The 24,990-nt window shown below is 54.2% G+C and overlaps 1 protein-coding gene across 2 annotated transcripts in view; it reads left to right on the plus strand.

The window, feature by feature from the left end:
- MED27 (mediator complex subunit 27) overlaps positions 1-17,737 on the plus strand; it is a 218,776-nt gene extending 201,039 nt beyond the window's left edge. For both annotated transcript variants that reach the window (XM_061154346.1, XM_061154347.1), the window contains 2 exons: positions 15,151-15,228; positions 17,201-17,737. In XM_061154346.1, the coding sequence (XP_061010329.1) occupies positions 15,151-15,228; positions 17,201-17,335 (213 nt within the window). In that variant the 3' untranslated portion in view covers positions 17,336-17,737. The remainder of the gene's footprint in view (positions 1-15,150; positions 15,229-17,200) is intronic.
- Positions 17,738-24,990: the final 7,253 nt, after the last annotated feature.

Below are 24,990 nucleotides of genomic sequence, written 5' to 3' on the forward strand. Positions count from 1 at the left end.
TTCTGGGCTTCGTATCAAAGGAGCATGATGGACCAGCCTCTGATGGTGACTGACGTACCTCAGTTCGCAGCGCTCTCTGGACCCCTCTCCAGTGAAAGGGGGAAGCCAGGGATAGATGTCCAGGGCTGGGGAGCGTCTGAGGCTCACCCCCACTTGTCTAGGGAGTGTGTGCAAGCAGGAGAACGTCCTGGTCTTATCACGGCTGTGTGCACCGTGCTGCCCCGGATTGGATCCTGAGCCAGGAAGGACTTACTAATGGAGAAACTGGTGAAATCCAAATAAAGCCTGGGCTGGACTCAGTCACAAGTAACCAACATTGGTTTCTTGGTTGTGATGACCCTACCTGGTAATGACAGATGCTAACAGCGGGGAAACTGGGTAAAGGGTCTGTGGGAACACTGTATGTACCATTTCTGCAGCGTTTCTGTAGGCCAGAAATTAGTCTGAAATTTAAAATTCATCTTGAAAAGAAAAATCATAGTGTGGACTCTTCTAACATGTCTTTACCCACCTGAGGTACCCAGATACAGAAAGGGAAAAACAGCCTCCCTCTCTGGGTCCAGCCCCTAAAGGAAAGACGTCCATAGTCACGTGAGGCTAGCATAGGCGACACCATGTTAATCCAGGCGCTCTTATCTAGGTGACCAGACCCACTGTACCTGTTCAGCTCACATAGAGCCTCGGCCTTAACTACTAACTCTGTCCATGCCAACAGCTCTTGTCGTTTCTCCCCCAGGAGCTGGTTGAAAAGCATTCTGAGGAGAAAGAACGCTGCTTGTTATCTGTATCTTGTTTCCCTCCCACAGTGAGGAACATTAAAATGGTTTGGATTTGTTTTGTTTTTTTAATCTGGTTTATCTTCGTGTCCTCTGGTGTTGCAGTTCGTTACTTTCTGGCTCCAGGGAAGGCAGGCGATGACTTCAGCCCCTCCACCGCCCGCCCCCCGCCCCCAGCCCCCCAGCATCACAGACCGATAACCTGGGATTTTAACAATGGTCCAATTTCCATTCAAATACCCTTCATGAGGGAGGGCCTTGCCCAGGCTTGCCTTGGCAAATAAATTTTTTAACGTTCTGTGTGGTATTAAGTATTTTTGAATGCAAGCGGAAAGTTTATTAGGAAGTTGTAAAATGTGTGAAACACAGATTTGGTGAAGCACGGGTTTAGAGAGAGAGTGCTATATTTATATTCTACTGCCCCTAAAAATAACCTGCCAATCGCTCTTTATATGTCTTTAAAACTAAAAACACGATGCGGCAGGGTTTAAAATTTGATATTAGCTAGTTGGAGAGACTCTGGCGCACCCACCACTTCCCTCCTTGTAGTTGATGTAACCTGTTCGAAGCAGTGGAAGTGGAAGAATTGGTAGAGATGGGGACTTTCTCTCGGCTGGTGAATGGCGTGCTGTGTTTGTGGAGAGCAGTCATCCCTCCCCTCACCTGTATTTTAACTAAATGGACTTGACCTCTGAGACTGACCTGCACTAGATTATAAAGAGTGACAATTTGGAGGCAGGAGAGAGTGCTTTCTGATGAGAACGAAAGGCAGGTGATGTTAAGGTCCTTTTTCTCATTTCACGGGCAGGTAATAGTTACTGGATTACAGAGTCCACTCCCTTCCCTCCTGAAGCATTGTCTCTTTGCTGTCAAATGAAGAAATATATTGGAAAATGACGTAGCACAGAATTGAGTTGAATCCTTTATCATCATAGTCGCGTGGCAGGGCGTCGGGATCTTGTTCTCTTGGGAGACGCTGGTGAAGAGGATGAGGAATGTGTAGTGTGGAATCACGGCGGGGCAGGGTTATGACCGCACTGGGCTTACTTCATTGTGCTCATCTCAGACCGTGTTGGAGGTCGGAGGGCAGCCCTATCTATGCCACAACCAGACCGCTCACTAAAAGCAAGGCCGGGGCCACATGTTCCCTGCAGATTCTGAAGGCCGGGTCCAGTTGACGGGATGATGTTCAGCGTTTCAAACTCAACATGCCAAAGGAAGAGATGACGTGGCGGCATTTCCCAACTCGGCTTTTTAGTATCAGCTTTTTCTTAGAATTCTGTTTTCTTCCTGTCTGCCCACTTAAAGTCTAGGTGTCCTGATTGATGTTTCTTGTAGTGTTTCCCAGAAAGACACTGCTGGGGATCGCAGTGGTGAGCCTTCCCTTCTGCCCATCATCCACCCGCTGACGCCCACCCAGCAGCCCGACCAGGGGAGACTCACTGAGCAACCCTGATCCAGGAAGATCGACCTGGAACAGAAGTCAAAGTGACTGAGAAAGTGCGAGGTCAGGGAGGATCCTTGGTCACCAGCGAGAAGGCATTTCTCAGGCAGGAATGTGTCCTCACCGTGTAGGTAGATGGCGGAGCTGAGCCCCAGCGCTGAGATGGGGACACTGGCTGCCAGAATGGCTGTCCGGGCATCGCTTGGGGAGCACTCTCTGCATTGCCCTGGGGTCGAGCCCTAGCACTCCCTTTCCTAGGCAGTCATTATGTGGTTGCAGTTGCTGCGAATCGTGTGTGTTTTCTTGCCCACAAGTAGCAGCGGTGGCCACTGCAGAGAGACCCGACGGGAAGGCGGAAAGCCCTCCCAGGTCTTTCCCCGCAAAGTGACAAAGCTGGGGCTGGGAGGGGGCATTGACTCACAGAGCCATGCCAAGCTCACAGTTGCCTTTTTATTTCTGGAAACTCATACCTGTCAAATTCTCCTCAGTGTGATCCTGGCTCCCCAGGTTAAAGACGAGCACGCACGGTACCAAGGTAAATCCGACCCCCGGAAGCTAGCATGACCTGCCTTTTGTCTGCTACAGGGCCTGTCGGCGAGCCCTTTCCCTCGTCCTCATTAGCCCCCTTCCCCGGTGGTGGGGCGCAGTGGAAGGCCAGGGACAGCTGGCCGTGGGTCCGCGGCTGCCAACAGGCCCCCGTCATTTACCGCGGTGCCCCGGAGGCGCTGTGCACTCGGTCCTGGGGCGAAGGAGCTTTTTATAGCCGGCAAGTCTCCAGCAGAGCAGATTCAGAGAATGGAGCTTGGAAATAGGGGGGACCGTCTAAAAGGGCAGAATCACAAAGAGCCGGGAAAGGTTTCAAGCGTGTTTGGATTTTTCTGACATTTAAACTCTGCAGGGGCACTCACTGTTTTGATCTTTAACCTCCTCTCTTCAAAACAGTGGGCATTTTCATCCAGTAACTTGGGAAGAGCGGGAGCAACTCTGCAGCTACTTAGTGAGTTAAATCCTGGCAGGGAGGCCAGAGAGAGGGGGAGGGCTCGCAGCCCCAGGTAGGCTGGCGGGGACGAAGAGGTGGCATCGGAGGGTCCGGCCTGCACCCCAGCCCTTTCACTCAGGGGAGAGCACAGAAGTCGCAGCCCCAGGTGTCCAGGACTGCCTCGGTCTGTATTTTAGGGGCAGCATAGGGAAGAGGAACCCCTTCAGTCCCTTACTGAGCTTGGCCGTGGAAGGTGGGCTGGCCGCCACTGCTCTTCCATTCTTGGGTTCACTCATTTGTTTGTTCACTCCCTCATTCAGGCTTCAATCCCAACACTGGCCTCTGTTGGGGGAGGCTTTATCCAGGGGAAGCTTTATTAAGTGGCTACCCAGAACTTGTCAACAGATGAGATTCTGTCCCAGAAAAGTCAGTTCTCTGAAATTTCTGAGGCACTGAGCTCCTCGCATAAACCAAGTGCCTATCCACATTGTTGCTCGTTGGCTAAGTCCTGGCCAGCTCTTTTGCCAGCCCATGGACTATAGCCCGCCAGGCTTCTCGATCCATGGGACTTCACAGGCAAGAACACTGGAGTGGGTTGCCATTTTCTCCTCCAGCCTCCCCAGATAGCCCGTGACAAACCTAACTTGTCACCAGTTCCAAGCCCAGGAAGGGGGGCTGTCCCAACGTGGGGTGTTCCCAGAGGACAGGACTCGCCTCTTGCTTAGGGCTGTGCATGTCTGTACCTGCTGTGGCATCGAACATCCCCAGAGGGGCTCAGTAAATACTCATTCAGTTCTTTTCAGTCTTGTGCTTTAGAATATCTAAGGATCTTCCCACTAGCTCATTCCCGTTTCCTTCCAGAAGCCCCTCTTCAGACAGCACAGAGAAGGCCCTGGAAGGGCTGTGGCTGTGGTGAGAGCCCTACCTTCTGCCAGGTCTCTGTCCTTGCTCTTGTCGGGTGTCCCGCTCAGATGAGGCCATCAGCAGAGGCCCTGCACCTAGAGGGGACAGCCCCCAACCCCAAAAGGGGTCTCACATTTATAGGAAGGGCCTCTGTTTTGTCCCCTTTTCTCTTAAACGCTAACCTTTTCCAAAAGGCGAGCACATACAATGGACCAGATATGGTGGCGTTGGCGTCCCGGTTCCGTGCTTTTGTCTCTGCCTCCCAGGTGTGTCTTCGTAGTCCCAATCGGAAAAGCCAAGGGAGCACCTTTGGCCAGTGAAGGGCTGAGGGGCAGCTTCGTGAAGGAAGGTAGATTCCTGCTGGTGGTCTCCGTGAGCGATGGCAGGGTGACGCTGAAGGAGCCAAGCCTTGGGCTGTCGACAAGCTTCAGGACAGGAGAGGTGACGGACAGTTCCAGGGTCATCCCAGAGGGCAGCCCTTCCCTGAGCGGAGAGCCGGACTGCATTGACTACACTGGGTCAGCAGAAAGAAGGGAGGAGGGGATGCCGTTTAGTGTCAGCCCAGGGCCCTGGGAGCTGAGAACAGGCGGGGACCGGGGGGGCGGGCCTTCTGCTCACCCTGAGCCTTAATCACCCCATTGTCTCTTAAATATTCACAAGCTTCTAAAGCAGGATAGGGTTGATCGCTTATTTTCCCACCTTACTGCCTCTGCAAGGCTCCCTGCACCTCCACAGAGGGTGGTCATGACCAAGAGCCTCCCGCAGACCCAGGCTTGAGTTACCGCAAAGCACGAAAGCCCGCCTGCCGGCTGGAAGTGGTTTGTGGTCTCTACCATTAGAGGAGTCGCAGAGGACTTGCTCTCATCTCGTAGCTTCCTTCTTCCTGAGGGCTTGCCTGAGATGCGTGTGCCCTGGGGCAGAGCCTAGCAGCTGCTTCTGGGAAGCCCGGCCTCTTGCCCTCCCCCAGACTCCTTCCCACACCCCCAGCACGTTCCCGGCAACGTGCCTGTCCCCCCCACTGCACCACCATGAGGCTCAGCCTCACTGGTCACATTCCCCACCGTGACCAGTCCAGAGAGAGGCAGTCCGGCCAGGCTGCCGCGTGTTCAGACCTGGGCTGGCCACTACTCCCCGTGTGGCCTCCCTTGCCTCAGTCCCCTCATCTGTGAAACAAAAGGCATAAGGGTACCTGCCTCACGGAATCGGCACCCCAAATTACAGACCACCCCCCCCAGCAGTACCCTTTGGGCAGCCCTGACGGGCTGATGTAGAATCAAGGTCCCGGGACCTGAAACAGTGCCTTGGTGTCCTGAGAGGGCTGGTGGCCCCTCTGGCCATCCCCTGAGATGGGAGCGTTCCCCACCCAGCAGGGCTGCCGAGAGGCTCCCAGCGCCACGGCAGCAGAGCCGGCTCTTGGGCTCTGCAACGTCTGCTCTTTCTCCTGCGGTTGCATCAGTTTCATGGGGCAAGTAGGTGGTATTATCTGTATTCTTGGGAGCCCAGATGTCTTTGGATGTGTTTCTCTAACCACCAGGCTGTTCCCGCAGAAAATAACATCACACCAAGTGGGTACAGAGCAATTCAGGTGTCCTCGGGCTTGGGCTCTGCCGGCAGCCAGCAGCAGAGCCTGGCGTTTTACCATCTGGAGAGCACTGAACTTTCTTCATTCAGCTGAATGAGGAGTCTTGGTTCCTTAATCCTGGGAAATGTGAAGTACCTTTTGCGAGGGCCTCCTCTCGCCCTGCAAAGGCCCTTGTGGCGGCTTAGTCACTGTCTGTCTGACTCTGCCACCACGCGGGCTGTGCAGGCGCCTCTCTCCATGGGATTTCCCAGGGGGGAATGCTGGAGTGGGATGTCATTGCCTTCTCCAGGGGATCTTCCCAACCCAGGGATCAAACCCACATCTTCCTGCATTGCAGGCACATTCTTGACCCTTGAGCCACCCAGGGAAGCTGCACGGAGCTGGTCAGGACTGGAGAGTTCCCTCGAGGCCGCCGTAGGGTTTCTGTTCACCCAGGTGTTCCTCCCCAGGCTACCCCATGACCTCAGCTTTTCCCACCCCTGAACACCCCCCCGTTAGTCTGCTCCCCTAACCCCACCAGCCAAAAATAAATCCATCGCATCCTGCCTTCTCCATCTCTCCTTCTCTTGGGGTCCTACCGGGTGAGTGGAGCCAGTGCAGAGCATCGCCTGCGGCGAGGCAGGGACTTGTAGTCACAGCCGGGCAAGCACAGAACCAGAATGTCCACAGGGTGTGCTGGGGGTGCAGGAGAGCCCGGGATGGGGGTGGAGCCCCCTGGCCTAAATCTCCCGGGGGGGAGAAGAAGTTAGCCAGGGCCAGGGCATTCCAGGCTTGAGGGCAGAGCAGAGTCAGGGAAGCCAGTCTGGGAGGAGGGGTTGCTAAGGCAGCAGTGTCACTGGGGTGTGATGTGGGGCTCAGTGGAGACAGGACCAGGCCCCTGGTCATCAAGGACCACATACACGTGCTCCCATGTCAGGAAGGCTCCTGCAGGCGGCTGCCGAGTGGCCTGGGGGAGACACGTCTGCCTCCGGAGGATCTGCAGCCAGTCTGCTTGAAAGTCCCGGGCACTGAGGGGCTTTGCTTTGGGGCATTGGTGGCATCCTGGCTGGGACTTCCAAGAGGGTCAGATTGGAAACCCCTCACACCAGACAAAAACTTCTTTGTGGAGGCCCCAGTCTACCTGCCCCAGGCCATGTTCTGTACTTTACAAACAAGACCTCATCCTTCTCAAACAGAACTTGATCTCAAAGCCACAAGGAGGGGTTTTGCACAGGATGGAGCAGTGTCCATCTTTGCTCCCCAGTTCCCGCCCAGACAGCCCTGTCTCTATCAGCCCCACAGCGTTGCCGGGGGACAGTTAGTTATAAGCCCTCATGCATATGGCTCCTTCATCAGCACAGAAGGAAACATTGATCTTGTCTAAGTAAATCCCTAGTCCCCTTGGACCGCGATGCTTCCTCCTCAGGCCTCTGGGCGTGTGAACCCGTGGCACACAAATCCAGGGTACGGATTAGAGATTCGAGCCAAATGATGAAAATGAAACCCCATGCTTACAGCCTCCCGGACTTCGTCCCAGCGTTGCAAGTCAGTCTCTGCACTGCTCAGCATCGCCCCCAGCCCCCAGCACTTTCAGGACTTCATAGCTCAGTTTTAAAACAGTGATGGTTCCTCTTTTTATGGAATGAGTCCTTCTGGGACTGTTTTCAATATTCTCCATAAAACCAGTGCTCACCCTTGGGGCAGCTCTGCTGTCTCTCTAAACATTTAACATGCTCGGTTCATTTCTTTGACTCCCAGACCCACAAAGAATTTTCTCATTCCACAAGATTCCCAGTGTCCCTCTCATTAAGGGCAGGTCTGTCTCTACCCAGCGTGGAGACCCAGACTCTTAGCCTTCAAGTGTATCCCGCAGATGAAAGTTTCTTTTTTATTGCCTTGAGTCGCAGAAGCAGCGTGCTCACAACAAAGTAACAAATGTTTGGCTTTGCTGCCTGCTAGTCTGTGCTGCAGTCTGTCTGAAACCAGTGGAGATGGGAAGAGGTTCCCAAGAACACCGCTGTGCTGATGGTCTCCCTGGTTCTGAGCTCTTGGTAACCGGCCCAGAATTTGAGGACCCCGTGAGGCTGACATCCCATCAGGACAGCAGGTGGAGGCAGGCAGGACCCGGTGCCCCTGCCGCCTCCTGGGACCAGCTTGTCTTTTCTAGAAGAACAGAGGGCTTTCATGTCTCTCCGGTTGGCCCGAGGGCGGCGCATGACACAAGGGCGCCCTCGGGGCGTTCAGTCTAGGCCCTGCAGCAGCGCCCACGAAAGCGAGACCTCGAGGCGCCCAGTGATCCCCGCCTCTTTTACTGAAGGCCAGTGGGGGGAGTGATGTGGCCAAGGTCACCCAGGTAATTAGTGAGGAACCCAGGCCGGAGCCCTGGCCTCCCGACAGCTCCAGGTCATCTTCCCCGCACCCCCTCGCTGCCGTTTGTTCACGGTCATGCCTGCATCGAGATGCTCCCGCTTCACAGCGGGTGCGAGCCGGCCCTGCTGGAGCAGAGCCAGATCTGGGTCTCTACCAGACTCTTTGAAATAAGCAACTTCTAAACACTCGGGCACTTAACTTCTCCTGTTTATTAATCTTGCGGGATGGACTTTTAAGAGGCAGAGGCCCCAGCTCCCCTGACTCAGCAGGCGAGGCCCTGGGCGTCGTGGGCTGCGTGCGGGCAGAAGCTGTGCTCTCGGTGCCGTCCGTCCACTGCCTGCCTGAGGAAGGGCTCTGCGGTGCTGGGAGCCGCTGTCCGGGGTGGGAAGTGGCCTGTTCACCTGTGGTTCCTGACTCTGCTGAAATCAGAGTCCCCCTGGAGGAGCTTTTTAACCACACAGAGCCTGGCGCCCGGCTAGACTGCCTCCTAGAAGCTGGGGGGTGGTGCCCGGCGGCCCACCTCCCGAGTCTGAACGCCTTACTCTGCTGTAACACCAGCTGTGCCCTCTGGCCTGGAAGCCCGCACAGAGTCAGGATGATCCTGCAACCATAGTGGACTCAGGAATCCCTGAGGACAGTTCCCGGGCCACCACGAAATACAGCACATTCTTTTTAAAGGAGGAAACTGCTGGGGGATGGAGGCCTGGTGCCCTCCCCGCATCTCACTGACCCTTTCTGCGTATCACCCCTCTGTCCTTTGTTCTCCCCTACGGACACCTCCCCTTTGAGCTTCCCTTGTGGCTCAGCTGGTAAAGAATCCGCCTGCGATGCGGAAGACCTGGGTTCAAGCCCTGGGTTGGGGAGATCCCCTAGAGAAGGGAAAGGCTGCCCACTCCAGTATCCAGGCCTGGAGAATTCCATGGACCATATACTTCATGGGGTTGCAAAGAGTCAGACCGGACTGAGCGACTTTCACTTTGATGGACAAAGAACAGAGCCTATCTGGCCACCATCAAACCCAGGCCCTGAGGGGCCAGCCTTCAGCAGAAAGTAGCCTAGCAGGACTTGAACCTGTTCTCCACCCGCCCCCCCACAGCTGGAGGCGGGCACACGTGGAGGGAAGAGTGGGCTCTGAGTGCCAAAACCACCCCTGCAACAGCAGCCCCCCTGCCAGACTCTGCTTTTAGTTTTCCTTGATGCACACAGGTGCACACCTGACTTGACACTGCTGGCTTTACCTGCCGTTTCCCCCTTCATTCTTTCTGCAGGGCCAGGAGACTCATTCCCTCTTGAGCTCTGGGGGGTCCTGGGTGGGCCGTTGAGCGGGAAGGGCAGAAGCTTCCGGTGGGGGAGGCGGAGGGCAGCCGCGCCAGTGGGGAGAATGTTGGTGGGGAGAGCTTAGGCGGCATGAATAGGCTTGGGACTGAGTCCCGCCTCCATCTGAGAATCCTGGGCTCCATTCCCAGTGGGGAGATGGCCTTTTCTGCCTCCTGTCTGTACCCCCTACCCCGCAGGCTCTATCCACCCCCCCAACCCTGGGGCCCTGCCCTGCTGCTCAGGAGCCGCTTGGCTTGGGCATGTCACCTCCCTGTGGCTTCGCTCCCTCACTTGGAGTGGAAGTCATCCCCTGTTCGTAGCCTCCTCCCAGGGTTGTGGGGAAGGGGAGGGTGACTCCCGCTGGGTGGGTGTCAGCCCCTTTTCACGCACTGTCCCTGTATTGATGCATTTAATCCTCGTCCACAGCCACCTGGCTCCTAAGTGACAGGCACGATCCAAACGGGCGCAGTCTGGCCCCGCAGCCCTGGCTCCTCACCAGGCGCGTGGTGTACACCAGCCCTCGCTCAGAACCGGTGCTCAGTCGCTGTCGACTCGGAGCCCTGCCCTGGCTGCAGGCGGTTCCACGTAGGGTTCAGCTGAAACAGCTCGTGACCTCACCGGGACCCTGTCGATGTCAGCTCTTTGCACACAATATGGCCAGGGAGCTTCCAGAGGCTTGTTGTGACTGGCGTCTCTTCCAGCGTGTTGACTGGCAGCTGTTCCAAGGTCTCTTGAAAGACTCCTCTCTCTTCTTCTGAGCTGAGTTCCCTGTCAGTTTGGGTGCAGGAAGACCTCTTCTGCCTCTCTGAGCCTGGGAAGGGGGGTGGTTTGTAAGCTTGATCGGTGGAGGAAAAAACTGGGAGTCAGTTTCACAGAGCAGAGTGGGTGTGTTGGCAACAATAGAGGCATCACCCTCCCTGCACTCCAGCCCGAGCCGGGGCTGGGGGTGGGGAACACACCCCAAACTGAGCCAGAGCATCTGCAGTTTCTCTTGGCCTTGAGGATAGATGGGACATCTCTTGGCAGAGTCCCTGGTGTCTGCATACTCCTCCTTGAGGCCCTCTGTCTTTCTGTGGCATCCTCTTCCTGCCTGTACGGTCACCCCTGCCCCCCTCCTCCCAATCCTCTTTCCCGCTTCCCCTATCTCCTTGGCTTATTGTTACTTTCATGTCGTCTCCTCCCTCCCTCTCCTTGGGTTCACCATCTGCTTTGATCTCTTCTGCGCTGTCTTCAAACCCGCACTCACTGGTGGGAAGAATGGCCTCTCTCCCACGGGAGCATTAGTGCCCTTCTGCGGCCTCCGCTGCTGGACGGGGTGGCTTTCATCTCCCAGCAGAATCTCATTAGCTCGACATCACAATGGGACCGAGCCTCGGTGGGGTTGGCCCGGAGTCAGTTTAAATTAGTTAATAGCCATCTTTGTTGCTGTTGCCCCAGGCTTGTTTTTTTCTCCCACATCTTGGATGCTGAGTGGAAAAAAAAAAAAAAAAAACAATTTTGTTGTTAAAAAGTGTAAAACAAAACAAGTACTGAAGATGGAATGTTTTGACAAAAAGGAAGATCAATGCAGGTGAATTTCTCCAGTATCTGACGACCATGTCATACCCACCGCGTTGGACTTCAGCCCTGGGAACGTGAAAACCAGGGGAGGAAATTTGGGAGGTGTCAGGAAAGGAAAACATAGCAAACCAGTTAGCTTTGTTTCCCTCTACTAAAATATTTCTGTAATTGGAGATGGGAAGTTGAAGAAATTCAACGATCGTGTCAGCGCTAGAAAAAGCTGCCACCATTTGGCAATGAAGAGAATATACTGGACCTTTTGAAAAAGAGCCTAAATTTGGCCAAGTTGCTGACCCAGTAATGGGAAAACTGAATCCGTGCCCTGCCTGGGAGCCAGATGCCAAAACAGAGCTTTGGTGTGTGACCCCAGCCATTTCTGGAAAAGGATGTTTTCTAGTTAGTGTGGTTTGTCCTGCTCTGGAGAAGCCTGTTAGTCCGGCAGCCACATTTCCAGACCTAACCTGCACTTGGCAGTGGGACTCTGGCTTTCTGCATCCTTCGCTGCGCTGGGAGGTGGTGGGCAGATGACACTGGGGCTCGGGACAGGAGCCTCTGTGCACAGACCGCAGAGCTGGCCAGGGCATCTCCGGAGGCAGGTGGTGTGGGCGCACACACCCATTGCCCCTCACCAGCTGTGTTGCCTGTGAGTTTCCATTTCTTCGTCTATAAAGTGGACCTGGGGACCTTTCCCTGGTGGTTCAGTGACTTTGACTCTGCATTTCCAATGCAAGGGGCCCAGGTTTCATCCCCGGTCAGGAAACTAGATCCCACATGCTGCAACTAAGAGCCAGCACAGCAGAGGTAAAGAATCTGCCTGCAAAGCAGGAGACCCAGGCTCTGTCCCTGGGTCAGCAAGATCCCCTGGGGAAGGGAATGGCAACCCACTCCAGTATTCTTGCCTGGAGAATCCCATGGACAGGGGAGCCTGGCAGGCTACAGTCCTGGGGTCGCAGAGTCGGACAGGACTGAGGGACTAAAACACACACACAGAATGAACCTAGGAGACGACCCAACCCAGTGCGTGTGAGGAGTAAGTGAGCGGGGCACGTGCCTCACAAGCTCTCATTAATGTGGCTATCCTCGATTCATAAAATCAGCCCACGGCCCTGAAAGAGCACCTTCCGGAAATAAGGAGAATCCCACCGGTCCACGACCGTGGCCCCCACCCCCCTTCCCACTGTAGCTACAAGATTTGACTAGTGTACTTTGTTTTCGATTCATGAAAAAGACGAGCGATCCTTCGAGTTTGTGGTCCTTTACTTCGCTCATGCCCCAGAAGGAAATGCCTTTTTCCTCTACTGCACGTTTTCCCCTAGCCTGCCTCCTGAGCGGCCTGGCTCCTCAGCTGCTGGGGGGCTGCTGGAAAGGCCCAGTCTTGGCCTCACCCCACACCTGCCTGTGATAATCAGCCAGTGGTCATGCATGGCTGTGAGAGTTGGACTGTAAAGAAAGCTGAGCGCCGAAGAATTGATGCTTTTGAACTGTGGTGTTGGAGAAGACTCTTGAGAGTCCCTTGAACTGCAAGGAGATCCAACCAGTCCATCCTAAAGGAGATCAGTCCTGGGTGTTCATTGGAAGGACTGATGCTGAAGCTGAAACTCCAATAGTTTAGCCACCTGATGCGAAGAGCTGACTCATTGGAAAAGACCCTGATGCTGGGAAAGATTGAAGGTGGGAGGAGAAGGGGACGACAGAGGATGAGATGGTTGGATGGTGTCACTGACTTGATGGACGTTAAGTTTGAGTGAGCTCCGGGAGCTGGTGATGGACAGGGAGGCCTGGCGTGCTGCAGTCCATGGGGTCGCAAAGAGTCGGACACGACTGAATGACTGAACTGAACTGAACAGCAGGATCCCCAGGGGGTCTGTGTGCCCGTTCGCATTTGCCTCCTCCTGTATTTTGGGATCCCGAAGAACAGCTGGAGAGGCTGGCTTGATCTCAGGGCCCCCACCCCACAGATTCGATTCTAGGTCTGCACTGGGGCCCAAAAGCTCACATTTCCAATACATTCCTGGGTGATGCCTACGTGGGCGTCCAGCACCAGCCTGCTTCTCTGCTGCAAGTGCTTGTGTACACTCTTGTCTGCAGACCAGAGAACTGGCCCGTGTGTCTTAGAAGGGAGGCGACAGAGAGACTTCCTGAGAGGCAGGTAAAATAAATGGTAGGAACAGGAGAAGAAATTCTCCAGAAACTTCGTTTCTTTTGTGATGGCAAATGTAAGGATTGTCTTATGAGCCTATAAATAGCACTTGTGTGGGACTTTTTTTTAGCAGGCACCTGGATGGGTACGAACCAAGCTCTAAGCTCAGGCATCCTCGGGGCCCAGTTGGCTTCGCTGCGTTTTGTAGCCGTTCATTTCACCCCGCCAACCACGACCCGCCATTTTGCCAAGTTATCATTCTACTGTATGTTTTTTTTTCAAAGCCTTGCTCATTTTAGAAAGCTGTCTGTCAAAAAATTCTTAAAATAAAAACAGTCTTTGCACTTGAATAAGTACCATTTATCTTGAAAGTCACTTGGGTAAGAATTTCTCGGCGTGGTTGGATACATGAACCATGGCTGGTTTGCAGGAAAGCCGGCACAGGTGTTTCTGGTTCGTGGCTTTTGGTGAATGACCATTTTATAGTTTATTTCTTTATTCAACAAACATGTGCTGAGCACCTACTAGATGGCAGGTGATAGTCTAGGCCCCGGGGACACAGCATGAACTGGCTGGGCGTGATCCTCACCTGCACGGAGCTGGTCATCTCGCCGAGTTCACTAGCCACCAGGCAGGCCCTGAAAGTCCAGCGGGAGAGAGGGCCAGTCCCAGGGCCAGGGAGAGCGGAAGAGAGGGGGCAGGCGGGCCCAGGGCACGGCTGGAGGATGAGCAGTTCACTCATGACCATTTCATCCAGGGGGAAGCCATGACCTCGAGAGGTTCTGTGAGCTGGGGAGCCTGCCTCCTTGCTCTTCAGGGCGTGGGCTCTCTGACCTTGAGTGTAGACACACAGGTGGACTAATTTCTGAATCATTCGCAACGCCCCTTGCGGAACCCAGACCAAACCAGCCCTGCTGCTTTCCACCTGACCAGTTTGCTTAACTGCTGCTGAGGTCTGTCAGCACGTCGTGGTGTCCTGGTGGGAGCGGTGCTGACTGAAGAGATACACACAGCCTGATCCGGCAGGAAGTATTCCATTTCTCAGCGGGAAGACAGGCGAGTTGACACAAGCAGACCATGATTACTCTTGTTCACAAAGTTGATCGTTTTGTTTGGTGTTTTTGTTTCCTTTTGTCTTTTGACCACATCATTTGTAATGGCAGGATTCCCTAATGAAGACAATCAGATAAACCATGAGTTTGAACACAGCTATCAAATTAGGAACAATCTATTCATCTGCTGATGGATGGCAGGCATTAGCGATCCAGGGTGTCATCACATTTCAGAACTACAGGGGATCTTTGGCCAGCGCTTTGCTTTTCAGGAGGGACACTGAGACCCAGAGAGATTTGATGGATCAAGGTCAGCAGGCAGAGCTGGGGCGGAAACCCAGCACACGTTCCATCTGGTCCCCAGATGTCCCGCATGAACTTAGAGCCGTGATGCCCTTGGCCCTGCTGGGGGAGTTGTGAGACAGCGGGTGTGGCCCACTGGACCACAGCTTTCAGGGAGCTGGCCAGACAGAGGACCGCACTGGGAGCGGCACAGCTGGTGAGGACGGTAGTGTCTCTGAGGCCCCGGGGAAGGATCCTCAGAAATGAGCAGAATCCTGGTCGGAGAACACATACAGCTACAAGTTCTGAGACAGAATGGGAATTAAAGGAGGCAGAGAGAGAGACCGGTTACGCTGTCAGGAACATCATTCCCGGGTAAAGACTGAAGTTGAACACAGACAGTTGGAAAGAGCCTCTGTGTCCAGGCAGTGTTTCATGCAGTGGAGGGGCTGGCAAAGCCGCTGGCACCCGCCACCATTTGACCTCTCCACCAGCCCCTGGCCACACCTTTCTCAGGTGCTGCAGCCTACCTGGAGTTGCTGGAAGGTTCCACACTTCACTTGGCCCCAGGCATGAATATTTATGTCCTTTCTGCTCTCAACACTCCTCCCCTCCCCTTCCCTGCCCCCAACCTTGCTAACTAGCTTTCCACCCAGGCTGTATTAGGTATCTTTTCCTCCACCAGCCGTCAGATAAAAGGAGCACCTTCTTGTTTTCTCTGCTGGTTCTGAGTGGCTCTGACCCAGTCCTTATCCTTGGTTCCCAGGTGACTGACCATGCCACCACCGCCCTGCTCCACTACCAGCTGCCCCAGATGCCTGACGTTGTGGTCCGCTCCTTCATGGTAAGTGGCTCTAGAGGTCACGCCTAGTGAAGCCTTGGCCCCCCAAGTGAAGACAGACAGCTCAGAAGGTAGCCACAGGGGTCTCACCAGGGAGACGGCCCAGTGCGGAAGTGATACTTCCTTTCAGCTGGGCAGGGATCTAAGATAAACCACATCCAACTCCGTTAACTGGTTTTCCTATCATTGCCAAACACGTGATTTCAGAGGTGATCTCCCGACACAGCTTCCGGCATTGATTTAGTCAGTATGTGTTTATCGAGCTCCTTCCTGATCTGTGCCAGGCCCCGAGCTTGGTGCTGGAGCAACCACTGTGACATCGTTCTTCCAAGACACCCACTCCTTAGACTCTTAGGTCAGAGCTCAGGATGGGGAGGGACCAGAAACAGCTATTCCCCGTGTGCGCCAGCTCCCGCCAGCTCTTGTTAACTTTGAGGATTTCTCAAGCTGGTGGTTTAACCATTGGTGACTTGACATGGAACCAGAACGCTTACGTCGTGGAGATCAGTCCTCCATGTCAGTACTCCCTTCTGCCCTCCATCCCTCCCCCTCACCCCCCGAGGCAGTTAATCAGGTTATCACATGCCCGCCAGTCAGCCTCAGCCGGGCGCACAGCTGGCCCCCATCCTGGCAGAGGCGGCCCGCTGTTTCGGCACCACAGCATCACGCCCTCACGTCGTTGGCTCCTCTCTCACTGGGGCTGACGCTCCCTGCTTCACTCCTGCCTGGGGGCTGCCCCCTAGAGTGCAGGCCTATTAGCAAGTCCCCATCAGTGCTGACAGCCACGTGGAGTGGCGCTCCCGCGATCCACCGCGTCACGTTCGCCGCCGCAGCTAAGCTTCTAGGAGCCTGTAGTTCACGTCCTAGGAAATACACCCCGGCTCGTTGATGGGCTCCCACGCTGAGGAGGCTGAACGTGCAGACCCGGGCTCCGTGACGCCATCACAGAGCGGTTCTCTCATGTATGGAGAACACTCTCAGTCAGCAGTCTCGCCTCTTGGGCGGGTGGAAAGACTTGCTTTTTAACCTAACGTGTTATAATGCCTGGTTTCCCTTTAGAAAGGATAAATAGTTTAACTGGATGACCATTGACCTCCTCACATCTGTTGCCAGAACCTCAGACCCCAAGCCTTTGGAGGGGGCAGGACGGGTGGGCCACGGTCAGCCAGCAGGAGGCCCGCTGTGATGAAGACGGCAGGATTTGTGTCAGTCACCGTGGCTGACGTCTCCCAGGAGCGATCTCCAACCGACATGAGTGATCACAGTGGCACGCGCCCCCGCTTGCTGGCCGGCCGCCGTGACTTTGGGCTGGCGTGGCTGTGCGTCTCCTTGAGTCGGGGAATTGAGTTACGAGTCTCATCCTTATGTATGATGCCCGAAGGAACTCTGCCCCCGAACCCGCGAGTGTGCACTTGCCGCTTATTGCGTTAGTCGGTGGCGCCGCGTTGTCCCCGCCCTCCCCCCAGGTGCGCTGGGCCACGTTGTGACAGTGAGTAGTGACCTGTGCAATCAGATTAGTAAGAAGGCGTTCGACCTTAGCGGGGAAGTCTCCGCTCGCCCTCTATCTGCATGTGTCTGGGGCCACCTCTGGGTGGTGAACACGGAGAGGCTTGATGCCGGTGTTCAGAAGACCCGGGACTCGGATGGAATGTGGTTACACGTGGCCCCTGAGCCACGAGGCTGGGCCGAGGTTCACACGCACCCCTCTCCGGGAGCCCTGCCTGCCTCCCAGAGTAGGGACTTCTATTTTAAAACTCCCCTAGTCAGGAGGGGCCCGGGGCATTGGAACTGAGACTCAGCAGCGCTGTGACCTTGTGGATGCTCCAAGGAGCTTTCTGTAAAATCTCGGGGCACCTCCCGGGGTCACGGCCAGCCCAGGTCCTCTGTCCTAGAGATCATTAGGCTAGGCAGAAAGGATGACATTGAAAGCACCCGGATCCGTGTCTTTCACTTCTCTCCTCACTTCTCTTTTTAGACCTGGCTAAGAAGTTACATAAAGCTGTTCCAGGCCCCGTGCCAGCGCTGCGGGAAGTTTCTGCAGGACGGCCTGCCCCCCACCTGGAGGGATTTCCGCACCCTCGAGGCCTTCCACGACACCTGCCGGCAGTGATCCCACCCCAGCCCCGCGCCGGCCCCCAGACCCCCACCCAGCACCTTCCCAGGCAAGCCCTCCGTCACAGCGGTGGCTCAGATGTGTCTTCATGGCCAGAATGGCAGTTCCGCCACCTGCTCGCTTCCGTCGCGCGCTCAGGCTTGGCGAACAGCAGAGTCCCCTCTGTTGACGGGACTGTCACACCGTGGAGAGGGCGTGTGGAGGTGCAGAGAGCACCTCAGGACCCAGGACGAGGAAGTTAGGCAGCGTGTTTCCCTGTGTGTGTTCACCATGCCGGTCCATCAGCCCTCCTGGATCTGTGTTCTAAGTCATTTTATAGTTGGAGTGAGCCCTTGTCATGCCGAGTTTTTTGTTCTGTTCCATAACTTATTTTTATAAGCAATAAACCTTTTCTACCCGGGATAAGGCTTCGTGTCCTGCTTCTTAAACCACCTTTTGCGTTCAGTTCTGTGAACACGTGAGCAGATCTGAGCCTTTTGAAGGAAAAAAAAAAATGTAAAACTTAGTAATGTCTGCGTTTGAAATAATTCTTTTTGAGGACACATCTCCCTGTTTCTTGCTTTCGGGAGAGAGGGCAGTGTTGGCAAATATTCCATTTCAAAGACGTTTCAGCAGCTTGAAAACTGGATTGTTCTTTTTGAGGAGAGAAGTGCACAGATGTTTTGTTTTACTAAACCAGTAACACACATATATACCAAAGGGAAAGGAATCTGCCTGCGTTGCCAGCAGACCGTGCATGAGAGGGCACTCAGCTGTGCCTGGCTTGCTGGTCCCGTTTTGTCCTGAATCTTAACCACAAGCAGATTCCAGCCCCATCTGCTGAGTTTATTCAGGGCCTCGACCCCGTTTAAAGCCATGACCTGCGAATATGAAGAAGCGTTGACCTGCTGAAGGTCTTGAGAAGGATGAGCGAGTCCCCAGAGCTTTTCCAGCAGGCCCAGCCCAGAGACAAGTCAAGTTCTCTTTGCGGTTAAGAGGGCCAGAGAGACGCTGCTTTCTGAGGGGTCCAAAAGAATGCGTGGCTCCCACCTGTGTTCTGGTACCACCCAGACCCTCCTCACTTACCCTGCCAAGATGAGAAGTGCCAGAGAATGAAGGGGGTTTAGTGATGGGGGAAGCAGTAGGACAGTGCCACCCCGAGAGTGGTTCAGTAGCCGTGGCGTGCTGGAAGCTTGTTAGAACAAAGCCTCAGAACTTCCCTGGAGGTCCAGAGGCCCAGAGTCTGCGCTCCCAGTACAGAGGACCCAGGTTCGATCCCTGATCAGAGACCTAGATTCCACAAGCCTCAACTAAGAGTTCACAGGCCACAACTAAGAGTTCGCGTGCCACAACTAAAGATCCCGCATGCCACAACTGAGACCCAGTGCAGCCAAATAAATATTTTAAAAACACACAAATCCTCAGGCCCCACCCCAGACTGGCTGAATCAGAGGCTGGGGCTGGGGCCCAGCACCCTGGTTGTTAGCAAGTCTGGATGTGGGCCCCAGTCAGAACCACTGGTCTCTAGGACATGGCAGTGTTCTCAGGGCCCAGTTTGGGTCAGGAGGGGGAGCGGTGGCGGGATGTGGTACAGGAGTGTTTGCCCACAGCAGGTGATTTTAGATTAAATACCAGGATTTATCACATTTAAGATGCCATCACTCGTAAGATGCACCATTATTTCATGATCCCCCTAAGAAAGAAAAACATGCTGCCAATTAAACCATGGCACAAGCTTTAATGATAATCCTGTGTGACACATGAATCGGTCACACCAGCCTTTCATGGCTCTGAAATTGCTTTCATCTCTTCCAAGGGGGTTGGCGGTTTCTCCTGGCTTGAGTCTCACTGTCTAACATGTGACAGGCGATCCCTTCCCAGAGCTCCTAGTAACGCAGCTCCAATGACTTGCTGGTATTTTCCTTTCTTTGGTCTTGTGGGACACTTGTTTGTTGCAAGAAAACCCAGAATTGAGGTCACTGAGTGTATAACAACATTTTGTTGCACAGCTGCACGTCTTTTTAAAGACATTTAAATGGCAAATAAAAGACCCCATGCAAGACGTACAGGTATGCAGAGCCCGTGTGAGGTGACGACAAGATGACCAGCTGTGACAGGTTGGAGCACACGCTGATGACTAGTGCATCTTGACGGCCAGCTGGCTGAGAACCTCACGTCAGGGACCTTCCCGCGTATGAACCAGCCCTCTGACAATCGATGGGATTACGGTAACAGCACACCACGCTGCGGGGCTTCCCTGCCAGTGCAGGAGATGAGGGTCTGATCGCTGGGTCAGGAAGAGCCCCTGGAGAAAGAAATGGCAACCAACTCCCAGTATTCTTGCCTGGGAAATCCCACGGACGGAGGAGTCTGGTGAGGCTAAAGTCCATGGGGTCGCCAAGAGTCGGACACAGCTTAATGACTAAACAACAGCAGCAACACCACGTTGTCAGAGAGCTATTTGGATTTTTCAGTGTTGGCCACAAACCTGAGAGCCTCCTAGTTGGTCCCAAAGATCCCTCCACCTCCCGCCGAGCTCCGTTTCCAGTGGAGAGAGCAGACCTCACGTTCAGGGCCCTGGGCAGGCGGTCGTTTCTGCTCAGGTTTGAGTGGCATGGTTCTTGGTCTCACTACAGGAGCTTCTGCGTTAAAATAATGTACTTAGGGGGAAAAGCAAGACCATTAAAGAAAAATGTTAAATAATAACACACAACACCAGAAGCTAGCATAAGATTGTAAAGCAGCTGTATACCTCAATAAAAATTTAGTAACAGCACAGCTGGAGCGTAGCCACAGCAGGTGTGAAGGGGGTGGCCGGGTCAGAACCTCGGCTCTGGCCTCCTGCTCCCAGCTGTAGGACTTGGACAAGTCACTCATCCTCTCCCATAACACGCATATCAGTGGCCCAGGGCCAGCAAGGCAGGAGAGCTGGAGGGGGCTGGAGGGCTTGTAGACAAAACGTAATGTTCCATGGGTAGATAATCACTGAAGCTGGGCACCGGATAGGTGGGTGATGCATGTGATTTTATTTTTCTATTTTTTAATTTTCCCTAATTAAAAGGGTAAAAAGGTACAAGGGTCAGGCTAGGCAACCTTTAGGGTGTTCTCCTCTCTGACCTTCTTCAGTGCCTAGAAGGGGAAGCTGAAAGGGAGAGGGCCGGGCCTGGAAAGGGGAGGGGTTTGTTCGCCAGATCCCTGAACGCTTGGTGCTTCAGAGACGCCCGTGAGAGAGCCTGGCTGTGTGTCCACCTTTCCAACATAAAGACCGCACTGACCTGGAGTGGGCAAAAACAGACTGGGGGTGGGCTGGGGTCGGTTCCAAGACATGGACTGTGAGGAAGCTGGGCCCTGGCGCTGCTAGGGGCACCGTCCCCGGGGCCAGAACCACCCAGGGGAGCCCCTCTCAGAAGCGGGCATGGCCATCAGCACTGTGCCAGCCACCCCCGACCCGACCCCATCACTTAGACTGTGTGGTGAGCTCTAGGCCAGAACCACGAGGTGTTCTAGGTGACTTGATGACCGCCCGGACAGCCCAGCATCTTCTCTGTACCAGGCGCTTCCCATATGTTGTTGATTTCCTCTGGGTGGGTTTGTGCTGTTTTCCCCATCGTGTGCACAGGGCCTGGAGGGGCCTGGGTGTCCCACCGCCCTCGTCCCTTTTTCTCCAGGAGCAGAGGGGCTGAGCAGTCCCTGCTCTGCGGGGCATGTTGTGTCGAGAATTGCCCAAGAAGCTCCCTCGGCCCAAACTTGGAAATCTGTCTTACAGTTGCATCTGCCAGGTTGAGCAGTGATGTGTCTTTTCCGTGCTTTCCGCCGGCCGGGTTCCTGTTGATCAGCAGGGCACCCGTTAGGAACCGGCAGGATGGGATGAGGAGGGCCAGGAAAGGTGGGCCAGATTTTTTTTCCCCCCCCCGAACTAAATTGGGAATTGGCCTTTTGGTATCGAGTGATGTTTTTACACTTCACGCCACTGACAGAAAGCTGCGGGCTTAAAATGATCTTTCAGTGTTAAGGTGCCAACTCTCCATCGCGTTTTGAGTGTCAGAGTGTGGGCCTGCTGCTAAATTGAGAGCCTTTTAAGGTCACCAGAGCTGGGAGGAGAGGGGACGGCGGCTTCAGCCACCAGGAATCCCAGTAAGATCCGGAACACCCGCCCACTGGACGGGAGGCGACGCTGGGCCATGGGGTCTGTGGATAGAGGACAGAATATGACCACTTACCTGGCTTGTCTGTGCCCCCCAGCGTCTGCATCTCCGCTGGCGCGCCGGAAATGAGCAGGGGCTTTCAGTGTCCTGCCTTTGACAGGAGAGGGTGGGCCAGTCCGCTCCACCTCCTCACTCGGGGTGCAGCCAGCCAGGCTGTTCTGTCGCAGAGAAAGCTCCTTCAAGCCCGCATAGGGTGCGCCTCGGAGATGAGCCTGCGGCGTCCGTGGACAAGCCTGTCCTCCGGCTCATCTGCCCAGGGAATAATTAGGCTTCACTTTCTGGGACAGGCAGGTTTATTTCCCCATCTCTGCCGTCCTACCCCCACTCTCATCCCCACCCCCGCTCCTCAAATTAATGGAAGGAACCTCCCAGCATCCCTCCCGAGTTGCACTTCAAATTGCTGGCTGGCTGCTCCCTATTATTAGTACTCGAAGAGCTAAACCTTCACGTTCACAGGCATATCCCTGGTAGAGGCTCGTCTTGGCAGCTCTCAGACAATTAGTTACTCGAGAGCGGCTTCAGCCTGTCTCTGTGCTAATTGAGTTTGAAATTTCAGCTGCAGGTTGGCTGTCCTCGGGGACAGTGGGCGCGGTGGCCTGGTGCTCACTTGCACAGGTGGCTCCTGCCGGCAGCAGGCTTCTGCAGCCTCGCGGGACCCCAGCTGGGTAGCAACAAAGGAGTGAAGCAGCCCTCTGGGCAAGAAGGTGTGGGGAAGGTGGGGGACAAGGGGGTGATGAGGGGAGGGTGGAGGGCAGTAACAGGCCCTGAGTTCGAACGCCAGCCTGGGCCGCCAGCAAGCTTCATCAGCTCCCGCACTGTGGGGCGCGTGGGTACTTAATGCCTTACTCATCCTCGTCTAATTCTTGGCTGTCGTCTCAATCGTAGGCTCGCTTTCTTAATACCAGAAGGAATACATGTGTTCCTTTTATAGAAAATTAGGTAATGTGGGCAAGCAAAAGGAATAATACCCATAATTCCCACCAACAGGAGACAACGACCAGAGAACACTTCGGCGTACACCTCTCCAGACCTTCACGCGGACGCGCTGGGGTGTGTACGTATTTGTAAAAGATCATACTGGGTAGGGTTTTGAAACCTTACTGTATAGTGCTTTGAAACCTGCTTTTTTGCATTTAGCAAACGCTAAGTTGCTCCAACAACAGAGGTCTCAAAACACCTCTAGAGAACATAGACATGTACTTCCTGTCCACTTCAGCGCCCCAGAGAGAGCATTTCGGGTCCCAGGGCTGCTCTGAGCCACGTGGTCACTCGGGGACCCTATTCCCCCCACCCTCTCGCCCACATGACCTTGGACGTGACCCGCGTGGTGGAAGCACGGGCGCCTTCTGAGTTGACGAAAAGGGAAAAACGTACAGGCGTTGTAAGGCCAGACCCAGCACGGGCACGTGTCAGTTCCACTTGACCTTCACGAGCGAGAACTTAGGCACGTGGCCGACCTGGCTGCAGGGGCTGCTGGGAGGCGCCGTCCCCCACTGCGCAGCGCTGGGTCCGGCGGGGACCCTTGCTCTGGACGAGGAGGGGGCAGCCCCCACCATGCAGTGCCCCCTCCTGCTTCGGGACTGTGAGCAGTGACGCTGCCCGGAGGGTTCAGTGGGCCTCGTTTAAGCCGCCCCTTGGTTTTGTGCGATGGTGGCCTTCCACACTTTTTGATAACCATAACTTAGGCAAGGAACTGCTCCTGGATCTTCAGAGTGTTATTTTGAAATAATTACAGATTCACCAGGAAGTTACCAGGACACGTGTATGGGGGTGTCAGGCATGCCTTACCCGCTTCCCCCACTGTCAGCATCTTGTGCAGACCTGTACAACCACATCTGTAGTTGCTTGCATGACTTCCGCACGATGTACAAGCCAGGAAGTTGACTTTGGTACAAGGCGGAGGGTTCACCACCAACTCAATGGACTTGAGTTTGAGCAAACTCTGGGAAACGGTGAAGGACAGGGGAGCCTGGCGTGCTGCAGTCTGTGAGGTCGCGAAGAGTCGGACACAACTGAACAACAGTGACAACATAGAGTTTACTTGCATTCCACTGGCTACACGTGCACTTATTGATGTGTCTGTGTGATTGTGTGTCTGCATGTAGCTTAATGCAGTTTTATCATGTGTGTAGCTTCGTGGGACCACCACCACCAGGACATGTCACCGTTCCCTCCCTGCAAGACCCCCTCGTACCACCTTTTCCCGATGGCACGTCCCTCCTTCCCCATTCCTGCCCCCGGCCACCCCTAAACTGTTCTCCATCTCCAGAATCATTTTATTTCGTGAATGTTATAAACAGTGGGATTCCACTGCACATATATGCCTTTGAGGTTGGCTTTTTTCATCCAGCAGAATTTCCTAGAGGTTCATCCAAGGTGCTGTGTGTATCAGTGATCCATTCCCTTCCGTTGCTGAGTAATATTCCAGTGGTTTCCACACCTTGTTTAACCACTTACCCAGTGGAGGATGTTTGGTGGTTTTCAGTTTGTGGCCGTTATCAACAGAACCACTGTGAACACTCATGTACAATTTTCTGCATGAAAAGAAGTGTTCATTTCTGTGGAATATATACGCCCATGAGTACAGTTGCTGGGTCATAATAGTAAGTCCATTTTTAGTTTTAAAAGGAAATGCCAAACTATATCATTTCACATTGATATGAGTGATCCAGTTTCTGCACAGCTTTGCCAGCATTTGGTGTTGTCACTGTTTCTTATTTTGATGGTTCTAGTAGGTGTGGAGTGATACCTCGCGGTGGTTTTTATTTGCATTCCTCCAATGGCTGATGATGTTGAACATCTTTTCGTGTGCTGCTTTGCCATCTGGATATTGTCTTAGGTGAAATGTCTGTGCATGTCTTTTGCCCAATTTCTAATTGGATTGTTTTTAAACGCTGAGTTTTGAGAGTTCTTTATATATTCTACATACGAATCCTTGGCAGGCATGTCATTTGTACATATTTTCTCCCAACTGTCGCTTGTCTTTTCATCCTCTTAATGGGGCTTTTTGAAAAGCAGATATATTCAGTTTTGATGAGGTCCAATTTTTCAGATTTTTTTTTTTGTTTATGGGTTGTGTTTTGGTGTTGAGTTGAACCTGCTGGGTTTCGGCTTGAGTGTTGTTTTGCTGTAATGAGCATTGGTGCTCCTCACTCCCTTCCCTTCCTGTCCCCCCGCCCCCGCCCCGTCTCTCTCTCTCTCTGTCTCTCTCCCTCCCCCAGCAGGGACCTTAGCTGCCCTCTCATTTTATCAGATGGTCCCTCAGGACATCCAGGGCTGGGAGCTCTGGCCTGGCTCACCCAGCAGGTCAGTGGCAGCGAGAAGACCAGAACCAAACTCCCTCAGTCACCGTGTTTCCCGCTTCCCCAAGACTCTTCTCGGGGAAACGCTTGAACTGCAGTGTCAAAATGAAATAGATCCCGCTACAGCAGGGAGTATTAAAGGAAAGCGTTGGCAGTGACAGACTTG

Source organism: Dama dama, chromosome 11 (assembly GCF_033118175.1).
Source record: "Dama dama isolate Ldn47 chromosome 11, ASM3311817v1, whole genome shotgun sequence".
Lineage (NCBI taxonomy): Eukaryota > Metazoa > Chordata > Mammalia > Artiodactyla > Cervidae > Dama > Dama dama.